The 24266-nt window shown below is 30.8% G+C and overlaps 6 protein-coding genes and 1 long non-coding RNA gene across 9 annotated transcripts in view; 4 read left to right on the top strand and 3 right to left on the bottom strand.

The window, feature by feature from the left end:
• The first annotated feature begins 88 nt into the window (after positions 1–88).
• Positions 89–3283, top strand: LOC118064867 (protein PFC0760c-like). Of its 2 annotated transcripts, none has more exons than XM_035079770.1 (3): positions 89–345; positions 687–2203; positions 2437–3283. In XM_035079770.1, exons 2-3 carry the CDS (start codon positions 758–760, stop codon positions 2653–2655), a joined length of 1665 nt encoding a protein of 554 aa, XP_034935661.1. In that variant the 5' UTR covers positions 89–345; positions 687–757; the 3' UTR covers positions 2656–3283. The 2 variants fall into 2 exon arrangements, with proteins under 2 accessions (XP_034935661.1, XP_034935662.1); XM_035079771.1 differs by having other exon boundaries at positions 89–349.
• A 3763-nt stretch (positions 3284–7046) lies between these two features.
• On the top strand, positions 7047–8376 carry LOC118064833 (uncharacterized). Its single transcript, XM_035079711.1, has 2 exons — positions 7047–7275; positions 7624–8376. The coding sequence occupies exons 1-2, from the start codon at positions 7161–7163 to the stop codon at positions 7953–7955; spliced, it is 447 nt and encodes a 148-aa protein (XP_034935602.1). The 5' UTR covers positions 7047–7160; the 3' UTR covers positions 7956–8376.
• Positions 8377–9070: 694 nt separating this feature from the next.
• LOC118064835 (uncharacterized) lies at positions 9071–10790 on the bottom strand. The gene is made up of 3 exons (XR_004690095.1): positions 10574–10790; positions 9926–10026; positions 9071–9525 (listed from the first exon to the last, which is right to left on the bottom strand). It is a non-coding gene; the product is annotated as an uncharacterized lncRNA (long non-coding RNA).
• Positions 10791–11053: 263 nt separating this feature from the next.
• LOC118064834 (myotrophin) lies at positions 11054–12505 on the top strand. Its single transcript, XM_035079712.1, has 3 exons — positions 11054–11392; positions 11522–11632; positions 11710–12505. Exons 1-3 carry the CDS (start codon positions 11324–11326, stop codon positions 11887–11889), a joined length of 360 nt encoding a protein of 119 aa, XP_034935603.1. The 5' UTR covers positions 11054–11323; the 3' UTR covers positions 11890–12505.
• Positions 12506–12553: 48 nt separating this feature from the next.
• On the bottom strand, positions 12554–16662 carry egg (eggless). Of its 2 annotated transcripts, none has more exons than XM_035079710.1 (5): positions 16499–16662; positions 16025–16416; positions 15822–15965; positions 12995–15648; positions 12554–12927 (listed from the first exon to the last, which is right to left on the bottom strand). In XM_035079710.1, the coding sequence occupies exons 2-5, from the start codon at positions 16377–16379 to the stop codon at positions 12721–12723; spliced, it is 3360 nt and encodes a 1119-aa protein (XP_034935601.1). In that variant the 5' UTR covers positions 16380–16416; positions 16499–16662; the 3' UTR covers positions 12554–12720. The 2 variants fall into 2 exon arrangements, with proteins under 2 accessions (XP_034935601.1, XP_034935600.1); XM_035079709.1 differs by having other exon boundaries at positions 16025–16402.
• A 373-nt stretch (positions 16663–17035) lies between these two features.
• Positions 17036–17871, top strand: LOC118064892 (coiled-coil domain-containing protein 86). Its single transcript, XM_035079809.1, has 3 exons — positions 17036–17313; positions 17448–17652; positions 17730–17871. Exons 1-3 carry the CDS (start codon positions 17186–17188, stop codon positions 17811–17813), a joined length of 417 nt encoding a protein of 138 aa, XP_034935700.1. The 5' UTR covers positions 17036–17185; the 3' UTR covers positions 17814–17871.
• The window catches only part of LOC118064891 (Fanconi anemia group J protein homolog), a 40806-nt gene continuing 34407 nt past the window's right edge, over positions 17868–24266 (bottom strand). The window contains exons 4-7 of the mRNA XM_035079808.1: positions 20308–20355; positions 19471–20231; positions 19066–19386; positions 17868–18990 (exon numbers count right to left, since the gene is read on the bottom strand). Of these exons, the coding sequence (XP_034935699.1) occupies positions 17995–18990; positions 19066–19386; positions 19471–20231; positions 20308–20355 (2126 nt within the window). The 3' untranslated portion in view covers positions 17868–17994. The remainder of the gene's footprint in view (positions 18991–19065; positions 19387–19470; positions 20232–20307; positions 20356–24266) is intronic.

The raw sequence follows: 24266 nt of genomic DNA, 5'->3' as shown, positions 1-24266 counted from the left end.
TTCGATAGCATGTGAAAGAAGAGTTCGAAATCCATTGGAACGTTTTGCTACTGCGCAGAACGATGACTTGAGCGTTGAGCCCAACAGCGCCACTCCAAGCCACACTTCATTTATTTACGAGTTAAAAATGGCTGCTTAAAAGTGATCTCTGATAAATTGTTAAAAAAATGTGTTATTTAACGATGGAATCTCCAAAAATTATTGTGCGTAATAATCTAGAACAAGACATTATCAAAGTGCGACCTGTTTTGAACTGTGAAATTGGAAGAAAGCGAAAAGATTTACCTTCCACAAAGATCAACAACTGGCGTCATAATTGTCACGTTTGTAAAAGTTGGCCTTGTCGTAAGTATGTGTTAGTTAATATAGATAAATCAACGTCATCCATGAATTAGTAAAAGTTATTTTGATTTTGAATTCTTTATCTTATATCAAAAAATTTCGTCTGTAATTAAAGCATCATTTACTGTTTATTGACCTACTAACGAAGTTCTATTAGCCATGATGGAATTTAGAACGCACAACAATTTATTTACGTTGCATGATTTTTTTTCACTTGGAAAATATTCTAGACTTAAGAGTATTAGTAGAATGACAAGAAGGTCATAGTTTATACTTTATCTTACGTTAATTTATAATTTTGTTTATATCTTATGGTCAGAGAATAAGAAATTGTATTGTTTCAGTGACATTTAAAAAAGGAGCTACAAGAAGAATTTGTAGAAATTTTTTAATCTGTTGATTCAATTTATTGAGCATGGAAAATTCTCCAAGGAGATCTCTACCACTGAACGTTTCTGACTTGTTTTTCGGAGCATTTTATCCGCCCGTATCCAATTTTGTACACACAGGTCAGAAAATATCGACCCAAAATAGGAAAACTTCATCTAAGAGTGCATCATCCGATATGAATCACTCAGAAAAAATGGATAGCTCTATTGAAGACAGCGCTACTGAACAAGCCAGCAAGAGCACATTCTTTCAGGGTATAGTTGGTGTTTTCGATTCAATTACCAATATGGTCTCTAAAATATCGAATTATACCAATATATTAAGTAATACGTTATCTGTAACGGTTGTACCTAATGACGATATAGTCTCTTCCGAATTCCTTCTACAAAATTTGACGGTAAATAATCAAGATTTGTCATCAAGTAAAGATAATTTGGCTAAGATGTTTGGAAACACGACGAATAAAAGTATGTGTGACGTCAACAATCATGTTACACAAGTTTTTACAACACACCAATTCAAAAATCTTAACCTTGTAAATACAGACAATACTATATCAAGCGAAAGGATAGATTTTATACATGATGAAGAACATTATAAAAATTTAATTAAGGAAAAAAATGATTTAGAATTGGCAATTGAAGAGAGTTTAAAACACATGAAAAATTATAATTCATATGATGAAACGGATTCAAACTTTTCTAATCTGGGTAAAAATCATTTGAACGTATTAACAAATAACGACAAAATGTTAATGAATTCAGAAAATATTATATCTGAAAACAAGTCTGATACAGAACAGTGGATAGAACTTGATAATCTAGTCGATGAAGACAAAGATGAGAAAGTATTTTCAAAAAAGCCAAGATCATTGAAAATGAGAAAAAAGTCTAATATTGCTGCTCGCTATCGGGGTAAAGGCCGCAATAGAATTCAACTTAGAAAGTCCGGAGTGAGCCAATTGAAGCACAGAAAAGAGCGGATAAAGCAAAATATTTATTCAAATATTCAAGAAGATCTGAATGTATGGGAAAAAGAACAAAATGATTCATCCGAAGAACAATCCAGTATTATTTCGTCATCAACTGATGATGAGAACCAGAATAATGATGATTATGTATGTGATATGAAGATAGAGTATCCTACCCTGATTGAATCATTTAGATTAGGAGATTCATTATCGATCAATGATAAAGAAGAGGAGAAATCCTTGGAGAATCTAACACATTCTTGTGATGAATCTGATTCAACTTTTAGTAGCGATTCTCGGCGTTTATCTCAATGCTCCGTTGAATCTGATGATAGCTGTTTTATCGTATTTGAAGATGAATCTGCAGACGAAGATGATGATGAATCAACAGACGAAGAAGACAGTAAATCAACAGATTACAGCGATGATGATTCTACAGACTCAGACTCAGACTCAGACAATCAAGATGAAGTTGATGGAGGATTAAAACCTGGCCTACAGGTTAATTTTCTATTGTTTACATAATATAGTCCTCTATTTAATTTATAACATTAAAAACAACTTAATATTTTATATTATCTTAAAGTTTTTAATGATTCCGAGAATGTTTTAAAATAAGACAATTACTCATTAATCATGCCATAAATTTAATGATTATAATTAACCGACTTTTTTGACCTACTTTCTTATCTATCTACAAAGCATTCTAATCAAAATATATTTTTCTTCAACAGGTTCGTTTTAATCTAAAGCCGACTATTCATACTATAATCAAGTGGGACTACGCATATCGTGCAGCAAGAAAAGGACCTTGGGAAGAATTCGCACGGGACCGGGAAAGATTTTGGGGTAGAATACGTGGTATGGGTAAAATCATTGAGCCTATTTTGAAAAAAGAACATAGAGATTGTATATGGGAAAATCGATTTGCCATTAAAGATGAATCAATGTAAATTTTAAATCAAGATGTAATATTATAGGAGGAGAACGCAAAAGACTTCAACTCGCATAATTAATGAAATTCATAACTATCGAATAATTTTTTAAAACCAAATGATTTTTAAAAAAACGAATAGTATATTAAAAGATTCTAAAAAAAATTCGAATATCAATTAGAATAATTATATAACTAATTTATTGTTACTGCATTTTATCAAAAAGTTAATATTGAAAAGATTTTATATTAATGTTGTGTTCATTAGCATTATTTATTGTTAATATAATTTTTTTTCAATTTTTAACTGATATAGTGCAATAACTATTGAATTCTCATTTATTTGAGTTATTTGTCATTTTAAAAACTAATTTGAGAAACCAACTACCAATTGATCTGATTTTACTCAATGTTATTTCATCTCGATCAGTCTTCTACTGAGATTCAATCTGAAAGCTCGACAAAAAAGAATATGGTGAACATGAATATTTATATCGAATTTGAATTAAATTTCTCTTAGTAAATTTCGCAATCGATAAAAGTAAATTTATTTATATTATTATAGTATTAGATTGATTTATCAAAACATAAGTTTTAAGTAATTACAACATAAATTATACTATTTATTAGGCTATAACAATGCAAAAATTGATGAATTATCAATATTGATTTATTCATGCATTAATTTTTACGCTTAAAAAAAATGCAAAATTTCTCTCTAATTAAGTATTGAAAAATGTTTCAATTTTATGTTAACCAAAATTTTTTCTAAATTAGGTAAGAATGTGTGTTAATCATTATCCAACAATTATGATTATTGTATTTTATTATATTCGTGGTTTTAAATTATGTTTAGTTTCATCTGCACCATATTCGCTTGAAACTGTATAAATATAATATAAAATCGATTCCTAGATTAAAAGTAATTTATACGATAGATGTTGATATGTATTATATATTGTATATTATGTAATGGTATGAGATCAGTGAAAGAGTTGTGAAGTGTGTGCCTCAGTAACCGATTTTTTAAATCAACTGTTTTTTGTACCTCTACAATCTACTATTCGGACGCATTTCATACTAGTAGAAGTTTTAAATCAATTTATCAGACGTTAAAAAGTAATCAGCCTTGTATGAAAAATATTTATGAAATTTATTTTACCATTCTATAGCCTGGATAAACTCTTTCGTTAAAAATTTCATTTGATTCTTTTATCATTGTATGCATAAATTAATAATAAAGCTATTACATTATTAACTGAAGTTTATTCATTATTTTGAACTTTTCATACCGGAAAGGATAAATTTATTATAATCTGTGTCTACTTAGTTGTAGTTATAATCCTAAATGACAAATATAAAATTAAGTGCGACTTCCTTGATAATATGTTTTCCATTTTAAAACATCTATGGAAGTCTCCAGGGCCTTTACGGATGTATTTATATAACTTAAACCATGTCAAGGGTATATTGCATGAACATGTAAGTACACCATGAGAAGGCGCAGATTCTTGAAAACGTTAATCACTGCCTTGCATACATATTTTATCTTTTTAATGAATGACAACTACTTATCTTGGGAATATTCGTTATTGTCGTAAAATTATTGTTTAAGAACAGTGTGCCCGTTTAAATAATTGTACTAATAATATTCCGCTTCTCCACGCGCACGTTTACCCCAACCAATTATTGAACATGATTACGAAAGAAATCGAATCTACTCAGTGATCACCGGAAATCTTAGTTGTTGACGAGGAACAAGCATTATTTCTTCAGTGAACAAGGATGTTAAGTAAATATCTATCAACGTTAATCGATTTCTGACATTATTTTTATCTTTTCCAGTCATTTTATTTGAAAGAGAAAATACTTATTTTCGAAAGGAAAAGTTTTTTTACGGAAAAGATCCGTTTATTACGAATAATTTTTAGATAATCTATAAATAAAGAAAGTAGTGATGAATAATCATGAAAATAAAAAATACAACTATTTAAGTTTTAGATAAAAATTCTAATGAGCTTGAATTGGTTGGTTTTTTCCGTGAAATTTTATTAAAAGAAAATTTTTTTAAAATTGTTACGAAATGATTGAAATATAAAATTTATCAAAGACATCTATTCTCACACCTTAGTACTTATAATTGATTATTTCATCGTTTTCTATTTAAGTGGTAGAGAATAGAATATGAAGCAAATATGAATAAAATTAAAATAAATAAATATCGAAATAAAAAATATGGCATTGTTTTCAAGTAAAGTAAATAAAAAAAGTTGGAGAACTTGAGGTGGGCGACCGGTGGAAACCGGAAGAGGATGGGCATGGCTTTAATTGCCTTATACGAATAACTGACCACGCTCTGGTGTCGTAATGCACGTAATATCGTCGTTACGGCTGTCGATTAACACATTGACACTTCAGCGAATGAGTTACGACGACTGACTCATGCTTTGAATAACTTTTTTGTACTATCAATAGTATAAGATTGTTGTCAGTGATAGTTCATTTTACCATTATTTGTTAAGCTAGTGGTCAAGGACCAAGATTTGTATATTTGATATGCTCATACTGATAAATGGAAATGAATAATGAGACATCATACCTAGGAACAAAGTTGTCTGAAAGCTACATGAGGAAGAGGAAAGGAAGACGATTTTCACCATGAAACATCTATTACTTAACGCTCGAAATAAAAGCCACTGGTCTGCTGCCACTTTCTAGTTTAACTGCTGTTGAATTTCGAAGACTACAGAGATCAAGATTTCAGTCTTTTTCAACCTTTTTTTTTTAATATCGCATTGTTCTCATTCTGCTGTCATAAATGACTAATTTAGTAGCTTATCGTGACCTCCTGGAACAAAATGATTCAAAATCAGTTCTGTAATCATAGTTGAAATACATTCAGTAATTTTTTATTATTATCGCAAAATGAACATCTTGTTTTAAAACTATTCCTCAATAAAATCCAAGAAACGCTCTAGTTGTACTTTTTATAAAGTATGTCATAATTTTTTTATAAATATAGAAAATTGATTTGATGAAAAAAGTAGTTCTTGGATTATTTCTTGATTCCGACTATTAAAAATAAGTAGACAGCTACTGTTTTAATTATCAACATCAAGAAAAAAAATCACACAATAATCGTCGAATAGAATTATTCTTATGAATAATTAGGAAAAGTTATTTTTTTTATTTCATGTACCTTAAATTCTCATAACCGACATTTAAAATGATTGTAAGCTCTTCTGTTAACGTAATATCCTCTAGTCGCGTGCGAAAAGACGATACGGTTCTCCAGATGAAAGAAAGAAAAAAAAATTGTTGAGAGAGTAAGAGGGACATGGCACACGAGCAATCGATCGAAGTGCTTTCACCTTTTCACGATCTACTCTGTGTACTCGTAATCTACAAGATTTTAATCTTAATTTATTATATGTCATCTTCGGATCATAAAAATTAATTTTTAATGTATAATCCTCAGTTGGTTGATTCTGAGGAGCGTAACAAGAATCCAAACTCAATCTGAAGAAGATAAAAAAAGCAGTTTAATTAAAGCTTACTTGATGATTCTTTAAAGAGACTCTCCAGGGTTCGAAGCCACACGGTGGATAACTTCAATATTCTTACAAACAAGCGTGACAGACTTTCGCCTTTTCCATGAAACTCATGGTTAATTTTGCATGTAGATTTTTTGAGCTCATCAGTAGCATCTTCTTCTTAGAAAGTATCGTTAAATCTTCAAAATTTCACATTTATAACATTTTTATGTTGTCTAATGTACCTGCAACATCGAGAATCAGATCCTTAATAGTTTGAGGGCTCAAGAGAAATACTGGACCCGGTAGAGCGAGCTCAATTAGAGGGCGAAAGTGATTCACTAAGCGTGGAAGCAATACTATATTTTACACTCTTGTTTTTAATTAATTCTCCAACGTGATTCACAGGACTATGTTTATGATAATGATGCCAACAAAGTATTCTTTTTAGCATATTTTTTTCATCTTTAATAAACATCCATCAACCTACATCAAGATAAACGTGATGGATTCATTTGCATTATTGTGATTGATTTTTTAATTGGTTTTTCTTGGTAAAAGATGAAAACAATTGATGTTGAAACTAATTAAGAAAGTGGGCAGATTATAAACTTATAGGTTTTATAACTGTATTTGAAATGAAAGCTCCAAGTTTACAATTAATAGGACTTTTTGCTGATAGATAACTAATTTTTGTGATATTTTTTCAATATATTTAGCACGATTCTGCTGACAATGATAATACTCTCTGGTAACCGTCACGGTGTTTGGAGAGGTGGATAAGACCACTACAGGCCTGGTCTCTGAATAACGAGTGGGGGATTTCCCTGCAAAGGACCCCGCCCGGTGTTCTCCTATAAAACCTGGACACAAAGATCACTCTTAACCAGTCTTAATCGCTGTTTTCAGATATTCTAACGCTCGTCTAAGCGGTTTCTTCTAACAATAATTGTTCTACTTTATATTTACTCCGTTTTTAAAAAAAATCATCATGAAATATTTGGCTATTGCAGTTTTACTTGCTGCGGCAGTTGTTGCCGAGGAGAAACCGGAAGACGAGCGACCAAAAACTTACAGACGACTTATTCCTGCTGATGTTCTACGTGGTAAGTTTATATTTGACAATATCTGAAAATAAAATTAATATATGTAATACTAGTTTGCAAATAATCAATTACTGGCTTAATTGGACATAAACACTACAAACCTGGTTTAGCATATAAATTTAAATTATTATTCAATAACCATGCTAATTGTAATTGTGTTCTTCCTTGTTAATTAAAATAAATGAAAGGATAGTAATTATTACTTTTCAATTGTTACACAAGTTTTTCAATTGTGACTGATAGTGAAAGTATTCTTATTCAATTTTCTGCTGATCAAGAACTTTGAAAAAAGATTTTCATCACTAGTGATACTGAATAAAAATTATTTTAATAAATAAATCATTACAGATTTCCCTGGCATGTGCTTTGCATCAACGAAATGTGCTACCGTTGAACCAGGAAAAACTTGGGATCTAACACCTTTCTGTGGACGTTCAACTTGTGTCATTGATGAAGATGATCCATCTCGTCTACTTGAACTTGTTGAAGACTGCGGACCACTGCCTAAAGCCAATCCTAAATGCAAACTTTCGGATAAAACTAACAAAACTGCAAGTTTCCCTGACTGCTGTCCTAAATTCGAATGTGAAGATGGTGCTGTATTGGAATACCCCGAAATCTCAACAGTTCCAACGACAGATCCTGAGAAGAAAGCAGATTCAAAAGCAGCTGAAGCATAAATACACTGAATGGACCAAAATTTTTTTAATTTCTCAAATGATTGGTGCAAGTCTTAGCGTGTTTTCAATTGGAAAGTTTTCTTTTCAAGATTTGATTAAATAGTGTATGATGCTTACTTGCATTCAGCAATTTGTAAATATTTTTTTTTCGATATATTTTCTATACTATGATTTTTAAAACTGTTAAAAAAATTCAGGTCAAAGCTACCTGAGCCATTTGCACAATAATTTTTTACACTTTCGTATTGACATAAAATAAAATATTTTTTTAATCCAATAAAAAAACTGAAATACAAATTTGTTTGCACGTAAACATAAGCACATTAATGTTCGCGGCATACAGTTAATTATAAACAATTTGTGATTTATAATTATAATTGAATGATATATTAATAATACTTATTTAATAATAATTGTTGTTATTTTTTTTTCATAGTTACCTACAGCGATTTTATCTAAGTTTTAATAAAAAATTAAAAATAATAACAGTGAAGATGAAAATTTCATTGACCTGTGAAATTATGATTATTCATAATTAACAATTGTTCTTTTCTTTATTAAATCATTTGCAATAATCTACTCTTCTATTTTAAACGGAAATCATTAAGTACTATGCAATCAAATGCGGACAAATATTTTTTTTTGTAACATCCAAACAATAGAAATAAACACTTCGATGCTTATCGAAAAAGTCATTTCAGGAAGTACAGTGGTTAAAACGGAAATGAATGCATTGAATTATTTTAAATTTCGTATAATATTCTCACGCAACTATCTTTTGAAGCATTGGTTAAATTGGATGAATTGTCATGCTTTGTACGTTTGTACTATAAAAGAGTAGATTGGAAATAGAACAACAGAAAAAAATTGTAAAGGCCAATTATTGAAGGTTCAGTGACAAAAAAAAGCCGAACAAGACAATGTAGTTTACCGTAACTACAAAAACAAAAAATAATCCGTCATGCCTCTAAACTTGAAATGCATTCACCAGTTACCTGAATTACCTGTTGACCAATGACGACTTCTGCATATAATTATGTGTAATCTCTATACTTTCATTACATTGCCTACAATGCATATTCAATGAAGATGAGATTACATACATTTTCAGATTAATGTAAATGTATTATACGCGAATAAATAAAATAAATTAGATACAGTTATATTTGATAAATGCCCTCGACTTACTTTATTATTCTAGTAAATAAAAATTCTAGATTAATTGGATTGAGCAACAGATAATTGAATAATGCCCGAAATTGAGTTAAATGAGTTAAACGATTTATGTGCAGTCGTTGATCGTATTTATTTTTTGCTCTAGTAGTTAAGTATATCAATGACTTATGAGTCACGTAGAGAAGCAAAGATTTGAAATAAAGCTTACCTCCTGGACAAACGACAGATATACATATGATGTCACATCGTTTTGTGTGAAAGTGTTTTATATATCGATAAATATCGCGAAATCGTCCAAGCATATTTCAAGAGAAGGAATGGGGCCAAGTAATTGCCATGAGTAGGAGTCCATCGCACCTTTTCTTTTGCTTCTATAACACCTTTCTCTCTGCCACTAGACAACATGTTAATATTTTTTATCTGATATACAATTGTGTGCTGGTGTACTTACGTATGCGAATATATGGCTATATAAAAATAACGGGCGAAAGTAAGGAAGAAGTTTAAGAATCATAACGTCGGCACTTTGGTCAAATGTTGAATCGTCAAAGAGAGAAATTCACAAGTGTTCAACGATGCAGACGAATTGAACCAAGTGTACCATTCTCTTCAAATATAATTTTGTCAATATCAATTGTTTTAATTCAATTTTTTTTAGTTCTTCAGTGTATACTGATGCATTTGACAGTTTACTATTCACTTATGGGTGGACCAGTTTCCTTTTTCGATCGTCACACTTGTTTCAATACCACACCTACTTTTTCAATGTAAACCAGTGAATATATAATACTTACTTGCTCTCTGACTGTGCGAAGGTTATTTAGTTGATCGAATTACAATTGACTCTTCATCATGACTATTTTTTATCCTTTATTTATTGACATGATGACTTTTTCTACAATAATAAATAACATTATTCATTAAATTTTCTTATATTTCGCCTTTTCAAGATCTCATTATAGTGAGATCTTGTAGGATAATGCTTATTTGCATTAAAATGTAGGATAATTTATAAACAATGATTACTCACTACTTTAAAAGCAATTTTTTCTACATAAGTTTTCGAGTAATTAATAAAATTCATAACATTGATAATAATGTTCTTGCATAAATACTGTTGAATAATCTCATACTTTATTTCCGTTTGTTGATTTACCTCAATATTTTACTTTTTTTGCTTATTCAAGAACAAAAAAATAAGAAAAAAAGTAACATTGACTTTAACAATAGTGATAATCATTATAATTGATCTATTAGTCATGTAATTAAGGTTACTTTTATTATTTTACAATAAAAAATTAATATTATTCCAACAAAGTAATAAGAAATAGAAATCAGTTAACAAGATTGATTTTTTACCAATAGATCCATTCACGTTTATGAACACTCATTAAAGTTGCTCAACTAATAATTTTCTAATAGTAAATTAAGTAGTTTCTTACAATATTTGTTTTCTTTTCCTAATTATGATTTTTTAATTTGATTAAATGCAGTGTAAAAGAAAGCCTTCTAACTCGAAAGAAATCGAATGCTTCTAGAACATACTACTCGTTCTTTATCACTATTTCATTGAGGTTATATTCAACAATGAATAGATTATATTTTTTTTACATGCATATGCTTCAATAGATTTTTACTTAATTACACAAAAAGCTACAAAACAACTTTCAATAAAAATAATTAACATAATTTTCTGGTTTAGATTTTTTTTAGTTTCAATTTTACATTCTCATATATTAAGAATACTGTAATTGAATTTTAACTAATCGATATTCTGATGATTAATAATAAGTTTTAATTAACGGTTGTCTTAAAGTTTTATGTAAGTTGCATGTAAAAAATTGAAAAGTGATACTTCAAAGACTGTCAGAGAAATCGGATGTTTCAAATTAAAAATCTGACATTAGAATGATTAAATTTCTGTAAACTAGCCCATATATGAAACTTGATACCGGAAGTCGTCATTGAAAACTGCCCAGCCGACCACTTGCGCTCTCTCTGTTCTTTATACTGAACAAGCAAATTTCTCGAACGTTGGTAATTTTATACTAGAACTGTCTCACAATCTGACAATTAGGCCTAAAAGTAAATTATTATCGTAATTGAATTGGAAATATCATCAAAAAACTGGCCGGAATCAGAAGAAAACTTTGTGAACTTTTAGATCCAAGTGATATCGCTTCCAGATAAAAATGAGTGAACTTGTTTGGGGAATAAAGAATGGAGATCTCGATCAAGTTCGAGATATTGTAGAGAACAAAGTATGTTTGTCATTATTTTCTTAATTACATTATTAACATTCTCAATATATTCAATGAAGTACCTAGCTCCATATTCTATCAGCTCTATAAAAAAAATAAAATTGCTCATATTTGGATTTTTTTTTACAGAACATAGACGTAAATGCACTGATTGATGGTCGGGTTCCACTTCATTATGCTGCAGATTACGGTCAATATGAAGTAATAAGGTATCTTATGGAGAAGGGTGCTGATGCTAATGTAAGAATTGATTTATTATGACTCAGTGTCTGATGTGTAATTGTACTTGAATTTATCGTGACTTATATTATTTATAGATGGTTGACAAACATGGTATTTCAGTCCTTTTGGCTGCAATTTGGGAGGGTCATACTGATTGTGTTAAATTGTTACTAGAAAAGGGTGCAAGCCCGAACGGAAAAACGCCTGATGGTACGCCCTACGTTGATGCGGCTGAAAAAGATGAGATCAAAAGTCTGCTCCGTGATCTACACTAGCACAAAACCAAAAGAAACAAAAACAAAATATAAAGCTTAAAATTTCGTTACTTTAGAATGTTAATGTTCTTTGTAGGATATGCTGCTATTTGTTATTGATGTTTCTGTATACAATTTAAATAACTATTTTTACGTATTTTATCTAAAAGTGACAACTTTATGCTTGATATTTTATATTAAATATCTTTTATGAAATTGAAAATGTCTGAAAACGTATATGAAGCTTTACAAGGTCTTCGTTTTCCTCTTAGATTATCTATGTCGAGTAATACTATCTAATTACTCGTAAGTGAGTTATTGTACTATTTAACAGACTTTATTACATGATGATGTAGAATATTTAAAACATATTCCATTAATTGGTAGCATTTTGATGATCTTTTGCTTCTGGTGAAATAATCAAGGATTTTATAGAAAAGTCGGTATTTATAAACGCAGTACAAACAATATAAATGCTCTTATGAGAAGTTGTGCCTAATTTTTTGATTTAATTATTTATCTTTAAAATTAAAACTGATTAAGCATGGGTATGATTCGTAAACATTCGAAACAATATATCGTGCATTATGGCTATAAACTTAATTTCTATTTTTAGTAATAAAATATATTTCTAATACATTATTATACTATCAATGCTTTACTTATTATTTTCAAATTTATATTTCATTTTCAACTGATTAAGTATTTACATAAATAAACACCATCTGGATGATATTAACCAAAATTTTTCATTCATTATTACTTACTTATTTCTCATCACTATCGATTAATGTTATAATTTTAATTTTACGCTTTTCAACAGCTGAAATACTCAATAATTTATCAAATAACTTACAGAAGACGTCCACGACAATTAGATGCACCGCATTTACATGGAATTATTTTTCCTGGAATACTGCCCACGTCATAGCTATAATTCCAAGTTAATTCTTGACCTGCTCTGATGAAATTTAATGCAAAAAATGCAACCCATGGAAAACGAACATCATGAGTGTCTACAAAGACATTTTGAACAAAGACATTGGGGTCACAAGAATGCTAAAACATAATAATTGCATTAACACCATACTGAAAATAAATATTCAATTAAATAAATAATACTTACATTTAAGTAACGGCCAATATTTCCAGTAGTTTTAGCATCCATGATGTAGACAGCTTCATCTTCTCCGTAGAAATCTCGGACTGATTTAAATTGAGGTCGTTCAACTTGTGATGGCTCAAGACTAGGCTCAAATCTGCTAGGCTCCCGCCTGCCATTTCCTTTTTCTTCTTCATCACTTCCTTCTTGATCTCCTGATCGTTTATCATTTGATTCTTTTCCAGTACTGCCGTCTTCACTTTTATCTTCAGAGAGATCTGGACCTTCATTTTTTTCATCGCTTTTCTTACGCTTTCTCAGTCTTCGTTTCATAGATGTTGAATCCGAGTCGGTTTCAAGCTTTGAGTATTCAGAGTTGAATGCTTGAATATTAAATTCTTCATCAGAATCATTAGTTTTCTTACGACCAGAAGGAGATCGCTCTTCTTCAATTTTTTTTTCTTTTATTGGCTCATTGAGAGGTAAATCTGGCTCAAGAGCTTCAGCTTCAAAACCCTCTTTGATGCCTTCAACTACTTCAACATAATCAAGCTCCGCCAAGTATTCATCTCCATAATTCTTACCTCCTTCATTAGCTCCTTGTTCAGTCAATAACCTTCCTGCATAAATACAAATAAATGAACCAAGAGGAATGTCATTCAGACATCGAATTCCCCAACCTCTTGGTGCTGTTTTGAACACTTGCAATTTCAAACTTAATGGATGTTGTACAACTCTATTAAGACAAGTTTTAACAGAGCATTTACACCGAGAATTACATTCATAAATACCAGTACTCACTGGCTCTGGGAGTCTCTTATAAACATATCCTACTGCATAATTTGGAACCCGTCCACCAAAGGATGCTCCTTCAATTGTCAGTTGCCAGCATTGACATTTGCTTTTATCTTGACAATCATCCTCACAGTCACAACAAACTAAGAAATCCGGATCAATGTTTAAATGGACTCCTTCTGTAGGTTCTCTTATAGTGCTGTATGTTATAGAATCTGGCAGTGTATGGTCAATTTCATTAACACATGGAATAGGAACATTTTCTACTCCATAACTAAGATCTTTGATATTAACAAAACATTTATCTAATACAAATTCTGCTAAACAATGGACCCAGTGATCAAAGTCGAATAAATCAACAGACATAGTACTATTTGTTCTACGTAAATATTGATGTACTTCCTCCATATTGCGCAACCGAACACCACAAGGTGCTTGATAGAAAATAATCTTTTTACCTTTCGGATATTTACAAAGTTGACGATTCCATCCGCACAGCAAAGGAATAGATAAAGGAGAGTAACCTTTCAAATCTTCCGGTGTGAAAGAAATTCCTTTAATACAATCAGAACCACATTTATGTGGAACGAACTTACGAGTTTGGATTTTATTTTGAGTTTGATAATAAACTATACTGTGAGAAGGCTTGGTTTCAGGGTTAGCTAAATAGTTAGGGATGTCAGTGGCACTGGAACGTTTAGCTGTACTCTTCTTAGCAACAGCACGAGATTGTGTTGGCTGAGTTGAAGTTGATGAACCCATATCTTTTGAAACTGGAATAGACTTTTGTACTTGAATACTACTTCCTCCTAAATCAGAGTCAAGTTCTCCAGTAGCTGAAGTATATTCTACGTATGGTAAATTATTTTTGTTCATTGTACTGGTCAAACGATGACGACTTGGAGTATTTACAGAGGCATGAACACCTTGTTGACGAGAATTAGCTTTTAATAACTCAAGATAAAGTGGTCCAAGTCTTGTAGAGCCTCTGTAAATCCATTCAGTTCTTCCATCAGCATCGAAATGCATTTGAACAAGGCTGGCATCAACCTGAATAACTTTAGCAATCCACCATTTGCCATTCCATTCAGTTTTCACTACTTGATCCTTTTGTAATTTGACCATTGGACGTTCTGGATAATTTTCGAGATATTTTTTAACAAAATCTCGTGATTCGATAGGAATATCTTCCCAAACACGAGGAGAGCTTTCACTTACAACAAAAATATATTTATGAGAAACATATTGTGCGTACCCGTCATCGAAAAATATTAAATATCTATATTTATTCGTCGCTTTAGGAGGTTCGGCAATTACTCCACTATAATAATTGCTAGTTTTTATGTCAGTAAAAAGAGCTACAACTCTTGTAGCAACAGGAATAATAACAGAACATTCTTCATGAATTGCTAATTGTTTACCTGAAACTGATTTCGTCTGATTATTATATCGTTTCAATAAATATTTTACTCTGTAAGTCATGGGTGCTCGAGATGTGATTGATAGCACTTTAGCCTTTCTCCAAGGTATCAAAGGATGTTTCATCACCAATACTAAATCCTCTACTTCTGCTGGCTTTCTTATTAATGGACCATTGGGAGGTAAACCATAACTTGTGGAAGTTTTTTCTTTTGGCTCTACAGTCATTACTTCTATTTGACTGTTATCAGGAATCTTTACAGCAACTGGTGGTGTTCTTATTTGTGTTACTTTTTTTGTTGCTACAAGAGGAACAAGTGCATTGTTTTCCACAGGAACATCATCGATTTGAATATCTTCCAGATATTTTATTTCTGGCTTAAAGTGGTCATATAAACTACTTCTTATAGAGTCCATTTGTAAAATCATAGATTTGATTTCGTCATCAATGCTTTTATTAGAACCTAAAATTTTTATTGAATAAAAATTAGTTACTTCGTTGAGTCATATTTAAAAATTATAGTAAAGTATCTTTTATAGCATAAACATTCAATTAATTATTGAATAATCTATTGAATATAAAAATTTTTGAGTAAAAACGAAAATTTTTTCATATCTTAAACTATTTCAGACTTACGATCAATCTCGTCCCAGTGAGTCTTCAGTAAATTATGCGCTTCTTTAACTTGGAAGTCAATATCATATTTTTTGAACACATTAGAAATAGCGCTATCCCAATGTTCTTCTATACTTAATAGCACTTCTTCAGGAATATATTCCTCTGAAAAAAAAGATTGATAGTAAAAATAATAATTAACGTATATTAATTTAAAATCGAACCTTGGCCTTCAGTGCTTGCTTCATAATCCGACTCATCACTATCAGAAATTTCCACTTCCATTGTGTGATCAGGAAATTCGCATTTCAATAAAGGCTTTTTCTCGTATAAAGCTTGAGCTAATTCTTCTTGATGTGTAATAGCATCTTCAAAACATTTTTGACAAATATATCTTCTTTTTTTTTTAGCTGTATTTACTCCATAATAAAAACATGTAAAAATTGGAGCAATTTTCATATTGACGCCAGAAGAACATTTAAAGTTGATACACGTTTTGCTGATTTTCTTAGGCGCTGTTTTTTTCGTTTCATCATCGGAATCTAACTCGATTACTTCTGTCTTTTTTTCTTCAGACATTGTTGACCATGTAAAAAATTATCCTAAAAAATATTCACTTAATTTAAATAAATTAGCTTTTTAATAGAAATCTATTTATTAGAATGTCTAACCTATAAATATAATTTGAAAATACTTACAAGTTTTTTTTAATCAGACATTAAAAATACACAAATACTACAATATGATGTTAATATACAATAAATGATTATTTATAAAAATTTTCAAGATAAAAAAAATTATTATTCCAGTAAAATAAAAAACTAAAATTGATTTCCCGGTCAACTTATGAATGTAAACATATACAAACGTTTCAGCTGATGAATTCTCTTCGGTTATTTTCGAAAACGTTCGGATATTTTCTAATCTAACTTACCATCAATGAATTTACAGAGCTAATTTGAAATGGACAAAGAATACTGTTTTACCTAGAAGCCCAGAAGTGTCTTTTTCGTATACTACCGACATCTTGTGATCAGAGTACCAACTAAAAATTCTCGGCAACAAGACACCGAAAAAGACACTTCTGGGCTTCTAGGTAAGACAGTTTTCTTTGAAACAGATAACTTACCTACAATAAACCTAGTCGAATTTGTTTTTACCGAGAGTAGAAAAGTTAAAATTGTTTATTCTTCAAGTTGGCAATCTTGTAATTTGCTTCTTACAGTCATGAAGAAGGCTAGCCTATGGAAGTTTTCTCAAAACATGTGATTTTTTGGTATACAACAACATAACCTTACAAAATAAATCAAAAGCATTGTTAATAAAAATTATTAAATTGTTATCTATTAAAATTCATCATTTAATTTATTAAATAATAAATAATTATGATGGATAAAATAAGGAGTGAAGATTCCGACCAATCTGATGGCCCCGTAGTTGATAATTTCGAAACAGAGATTGTTTTCAAATGGAAACCAAAGTCTGGACGAATTTGGAAAGAACAGCGAAAGAGGTAGAATTTTGAACTTCTGATTAAAAAGTTATCAATTATTTTTTATTTACTTTGAATTATACTTGTTATGTGAAATTTAATATTTTAAACAATATACTATACAACTAATATTGTAATTTTCTTCATTTTAATAGATTTTCATCGATAATTAAAACAAGAGGTATTCGATTATCTTTTGAACAGAAACAAAAGTTGAGGGAGGATTTAAAGCGTGTTAAAGAACAATCAAAAGCTTTAATTGAACAAAAAAAAGCTGAGAAGGAAGCGCAAAAACAAAGGAGAATTGAAAACCTTAAAAGAGCACAAGAAAATCAAAGGAAAAGTGAAGTTGTACAAGTGGTAAGAAACATAAAAAATTTTATTAATTTCCAATTATCTTTTATAACAAAAAAAATCAGTAATAATATTTTTTTTAGATCAAAAACACTGCAAAAATAAAACGAATGAAAAAGAAACAATTAAGAATGATAGAAAAACGTGATACTGTCAAAACTTCATAAAATTATTCATGTCTTTTTGATAAAAACGTTTTTTATATAAAGAAATAATTCTAAGTTATGTTTTTATATACATTAAGTAGTTAAATTTTTGATTTATCAATTTATCTTTCATTACCTTTTTTTGATTTTAATTTGATAGACCAGCTAAGTATAATAAATTTATTTTATAGTTTTATCAAACTTATATCGGTTTCGATAACCGCTCAGCACCAGCTTTTATTCGCTCTTTAACAAACTGCTGAAGTTCCACACGTAAATTATAATCAGCCTTCCGATTCGCCCACATTGACCTTACCCAGTTTGGTAAATAGCTTTGATTATGTGACAATAAAAATCTATCATCAACTAAAAGAATTGCACCCCAATCGTTTCTATGCCTGATACATCTTCCAAGTGCCTGATTCAAAGCTCTATAAGCTTGCACAGTATACCATTCTTGTCCTTTTAGAAGATTATTTTCTCTATGGTAAAGATCATTGAAATCCACTTTGAGTTTTACAGAAGGATCATTTCTCACAGCATAAGGAATTCCCAGTGTTATAACACATCTAGCTTCATTATCGCTAAAATCTATTCCTTCAGCAATTTTACCTCTAAACACAGCAAAAAGGATAGCTCCTGTGACACCATCTTCATTCTCATCACAAGTACGAATTGTTTCACGATATTCATCCATAACTCCAGCTAACTCAGCATTAACTCGTGGCTCCTGCATCACTTTTTTACATTGAAACAATTTAGTCATTGTTCCATTCTGCCACCATCGATCTGTTAAAGTTTTCATTGCAGTGTACGATGAGAAAAAGCACAAAACTCCATAAGGCACAGTTTCGCATACATCAATGAGAACTTGTCCGACTTCATCTTGAAACTTCCAAGAGTTAACGTTTTGATAAGTTGCTCGTAAAGGAATTTTATTCGGTCCTTGAGATATAGCTTTTATGAAAACTTGCTCCTTCGGTACCACATGATTAGCGTGAAGCATGTTAGGAAACTTGGTACTTAATTCACTGGAAAATGAAGATGTCGGAGAAAGTGTTCCAGATGCAAGGATAATCGATCGTGCAGTTTTTGCTAAAGACGAAAAAATTACTCCAGGATTCATGCATAAAAATTCAAGCATACGAACTCGATGAGTTCGAGGTCCCTGAGTAGGACTGACATAATGAGGATTTTGCTGAAAAAAAAATTGAATATAGTTAACGAGTTGATTCTGGAAAATTAAAAAAAAAAAAAAAACAAAATGACTTACTGATTTTGAATGGACTTTTTCGATTTTTTCTTTAATAAGAGCTCTAAAATTTAATGAATAGTCTTTAGATGTTAACATATCAATGAAGAAAGTTATTTTTTCAAGCTCGCGAATAGTAGTGCTACTTAATGACATCCCTATCTTGTCTTCTTCATTATGGTCGTTAGAGGGTTCTTTAGATTTATTGTGATGTTCAATAGCTTTTGATGCAACTTGTTTGAAATTCCGGTGACTATTATGACTTATGTGATTAATATCCATTAATTCGACTAACTGATTGCCTGACCAATATTTACTTGTCATTGTATCCTTTTGGCCTTCCTATAAAGCAAAATTTAATAAGTTAATCACTGAACAATAATGAGTTTAAATAAAAAAAAAAATACAATAAAAAAAATTAATTACTTGACATTCAAGTTTTATTGATTCAATAAATTTTTGAAAAGCTTCACAATATGCGATTATACCGTGAGTAAAAGAAGCAATTTCATCTTTTTGCGTGTAATAACATCCTTTTTCTAATTGCGTACAGTCTTTTACTATATCCACCAGCTCATCAACTTTGAACGTAGCACTAGCAGAATCTCGACAAATATCTTCAATGTTATGTGCTTCATCAAGAATCACTATTTCATCTTTTAAATTAATCTGCATGCTTCTCCTGATTGATGGATCTATTAAATAATTATATGGACAAAAAACGATTTGTGCTTCAGGCATTAAATCTCTTGCCATGTAATATGGACACGATCCCAATTTTTCACCGAAATTATATAATTCTTCAATATCCCAAGGCGAAGGAATCATTTTATCTAACATTTTATATGAAAGTGAACGCTTTTTAAGATCATTATAAAATGGACATCCAATTTTTTTGAATGGATCCAATAATTCATTGCAAAGTTCTGTTTTATTTCTATTAGATTGTTGAAGACACGTAAAATCTCTGCTACTTAAAATTGTCATTCGTGCATCAGCGTATGCTGTTCTTTTGAGTTCTTTAATCACCTGGGCAATTTGCCTATGAGTTCTAGATCCATAATAAATTGTGGGTATTTTTTTGGGTTCTTCACAAGGTTTTTTAGTTTCAGCCGAGAAATTTTTGTTTTCAATCTGGCAATTTTTGTTCTCCTTTTCAGAAGATTCTTCATGTTCCATATCATAATCTTAAAGAAAAATAATATTATTAGTTATTTCTGTTATTTTTCTTATTAATTTTGATACCTACAACCGAATACATACTTTCACAACATTGATTGACATATTCTTGAAACAAATCTCGATATTGAGCTGAAACAAAAGAAAATTCAATTGAATAAATATATATACATATTTATGTTTACAAGTACATAATGAATTATTATTATTGCTATCTGACAATGACAAAATTTTCAAATATTCAAAGCTTCTATTGAATGATGGATCAATTTGTTTTGTCAACTAATACACAACAAAAATACAATAAAAAAAAGAGTTGAATAGACACTGAGTGCAGCATCAAGGCGAGTGACACAAGCGTCAAAACACGCTTTAGAGCAAATTGAATGAACTCTGTATAGAAAATCCATTTAAAGACATCAATGGCATTGTTAAAAAAGAAGCGAAAGCGAGTGGCCTAATCCTCGAAGTGGTAGGCCAAGCTTTGTAGAAGATAAATGCAATACCAAAACGTCTGCACCTATGACATACCTAGAAGCCTTTTATTAAGAGTAAGTAGAAGCGTGTGTCTGTCATGAGCCATTTGTTCAATTTCGAGCCGAGTCACCAAAGAAATCCAAAGTATCTTCAATGACGCATACTACCGTTAAATGTTTGTGCTGACATTTGTCTATAATCGGATTTTAAGTGGTTCACTAGATATATAAGGTTCCGAGATTGACAATGTTATCGTCTTTCAATGATATAAATAGGTGAAATGTAAGAAATGCTCAAGAGAAAGAGTTGGTTTGAAAAAGGGTAGATTTGAATAGATATTTATATTTAAGGTTGTTGAAGATATGTTAGTATAGAAAATAAGAATAATTTCTCATATGATTTCCATTTAATTAATGTGATAGAATAGTGATAAGTAATAATGAATAGTGAATAATGATTCAGGAGTTCATAAAGTTTATAATTTACAGACTTTAAGATTTAGGATGAAGGTGACAGAAAGCTTAGTAATATTATCAGAATTTGAAAACAAATTACTTATTATATTTAATTAAGTAAGAATGCATTTTACTCAACAATTATTCTATTATCTGGTATGTTAATAATATTTATTTATTTCATAGCATAAAAACTCTGTAAATAGCTTTTTATTCTATAAACTTTTAAAAAAGAATTAATTAGACTTGATAAAAAATAATAGAATTATTTTTGATAATATGAATAATAATTAAATCAGCTTCACGTAATGGGGAAAAATGTTAAAGCATGAATTCCGAAGTTTGTCAAACCTTAGGATTTTATTCAAGATATTTATAAGCTTTTTTCATCTTTTTTACTCAAAAATATCACGAGTTCTTTGAAAAAGAACTATCTTGACAAAATTACATGCCAGTAGTAAATCAATTAGGTAAGTATTTTCCAGCAAAGAAAGGGTAAGGGTAGAAAATTTAATTAAATGGCAGATACCCTATCGAAAGTACTCTGCAGACAAGGGAAGTATGGACGTACGAGAAATTATTACCTCGAATGAGTACACATGCAGCATGACTGGTGTTTCAAGTGCTTTGGTTCTTCAGAGAGTTTATTGGTGATGCAAGGGGACTACTAGGGAAGTTGACAGGAGGATGGTAAAATGAAAGGGTCTACCGATTGCTAAGAGGGACTGAAAAGTAATCGTATGGCTTGCTGATTTCCATGTAAATGATTGAGAGAGAGTGTAGCAGAACAGCTGAAGGTGAGCTGAGCTGAAGTGAGAAACGACGACTAAGTCGAAGACGAGAACAGAACCAATCGGAGTACGGACTTTGAGGGTGTCGTTGCTTAGCAACCAAACACACCCAACACCCGAGGGGAGAAAACCCCTATGGAGGTCTCATCTCGCCAGATACAGTTCGCCACGAAAGTTATCGCACCCTCGAGATTCTGAAACTTAACCGCGTGACCTATCATGTAACTCGGACTCTTGGTTTTAGTAATGCCAATTATTTTTTTTGTTTTTTTATGTTCACAAGTTATATTTAATTTTTTTGAATTTTATTAATAATTTTTATTTAGAAAGTGTTATAAAGAATGATAGTTTCAATAAAAAAAAGTAGTTTTATTGAAAATTAAAAAGATATTCTCTAAAAATAACAGAATAACTTGTTTAAATAAAGTTCTATGTTATTATGAATAGTATTTGAAATAGAAAATATCAAAGCTTGATAAAAAAAAACGATTATATAAAAAAATAAAATATTTCTCCGCCCTCAATATTATCATTCAAAATATTTTGAAGTAGAAACGATTTATCAAACCAATTTATAAGCCATTGATAAAAATCATTTGCAATATAATATTTTCAAACATTTGAATTAATTGAAAAGGATTTTTCAATGTACAAAATAAAAAATTAAACATCCTATTTATTCTTTCAGCAAAAACTTTAAAAACGCCTATAGAAAAATTTTATTATCAAGTATCAAACGAAAGGACATTTGAAAAAAGACTAAGAGTCCTTTTACCAAGCTACATGAAGAATTTTTATCAACTACTTGAGAGTGAAGCTATTGAAGCTATAGTGCATAATCAGCATTGATAATGCACAGATGGTCGAGATAATGAGAAGCAAGAGAGTGCATTGAAAGACTAAAGTTCACTTTCTATGCGTCCTTTCGACAGAGCATGGAACGTTAATTACACACAGAGAGTGAAGGAAATAAGGAGTGAAATGGTGAGGGATAGCGAATGTATTTTAAGAGCAAATGCGCGTCCCTCTGTCTCTTGAGGCCTCTTGGAGCTTTCATGCTTATACACACGTACAAGATCACATACAGGAAGCAAAGAGAAGAGAGAGCAGGAGTAGAAGAGGGTTGCGCATGAAGCTGTTGAGAGGGTGTTATTGATATGGTGGTGTCGAGTCGGCCATCTTGGTGCGGAGAGGAATCCCCGTCCTTGTCCCCTTCATGTGACATTCGTCGAGGCTAACCTAACCTGGTCTGCACCGCCCTGGGCCACCCTTTCATCCAAGCTCAACTCCAGCGGTTGGAGGGATCACAGGGGTTGCTGGTTGTCATGACAACCAACCATTGCCCAACCCCTTGGCCTCCCGGCGCCAATTCGTCTTCACGTTTCACGTACGTTCTCTCAATCCGCTTGCACACGCAAACACGCCTCTTCCTCATTCTCTTCGGCTGAACCCCAAGACAATTCTTTTCCACCCCTGTGTGTATGGTTTTTGCAACGTGACACATTCTGGACAGCAATGAGTAGTCTCATGCTGGTATAAATTGAAACAGATTAAATGCTGGTTCAGGAGAAAATCGATTGAACGTTGTGTATTTGCTTTGTTTCTTCCCAGTTGCAAGATTGTGATTGGAATGAGAAGGATTTACAAGCACAGGATAGCAATGTCAGAATGAAATAAGCAGATGGCTGTGAATCTCACTGTTATATGTACGTATAGACCTTAGGATGCTATTTAATATACTTTCTGCAGTTCTCTCGATTCTTCGCGCTCTAATGAATTGGAATATGTTACGTAATATCATTCGTTATGCCCCACTACACTTTTCTCCCTCATGAAAGAGCTATAATAGGTGCTGAAAACCGGAAATTTAAAATATGTATTCTTTTTCATTGAATTCTGTATTTAAAGTTGGCTATTAAATAGATATTTACATATCTGAAGAATATCAATGTCAAGATTTAAAGATTTTGTTCTTAAACTCGAAAAAATTTATTTATTTATTTCAGTCATAAAAAAATTAATGATCAAATTATGAGCTTTTTTACATTTTTTTCAGTAATTAAATGACAAATATTTTTCAATTTTTTTATTTAAAATTGAACAAAATTATTCAGGATTATTTTTGTTCATTTTTTATAATATCGAATTAAAAAAAAACAAACAAGAGAATGTTGTTGAATAAAAATGTTGGTGATTTATTAAAAATATCAGTAAAAAGCCACAAACAATGAGAAATTCATGAGAATTTCATGTACTTGATATATGGTTATATAGAGGAAGAGGTTTATGTGAATGAAAATTCTCCCATTTAACCGTTGAG

The sequence above is a fragment of the Chelonus insularis genome, unplaced genomic scaffold (assembly GCF_013357705.1).
Source record: "Chelonus insularis isolate UGA/USDA-ARS -01 unplaced genomic scaffold, ASM1335770v1 contig_25_pilon, whole genome shotgun sequence".
NCBI classification, from domain to species: Eukaryota; Metazoa; Arthropoda; class Insecta; order Hymenoptera; family Braconidae; genus Chelonus; species Chelonus insularis.
The sequence above is the reverse complement of the archived record's forward strand: the minus strand, read 5'-3'. Positions and strand labels throughout refer to the sequence as shown.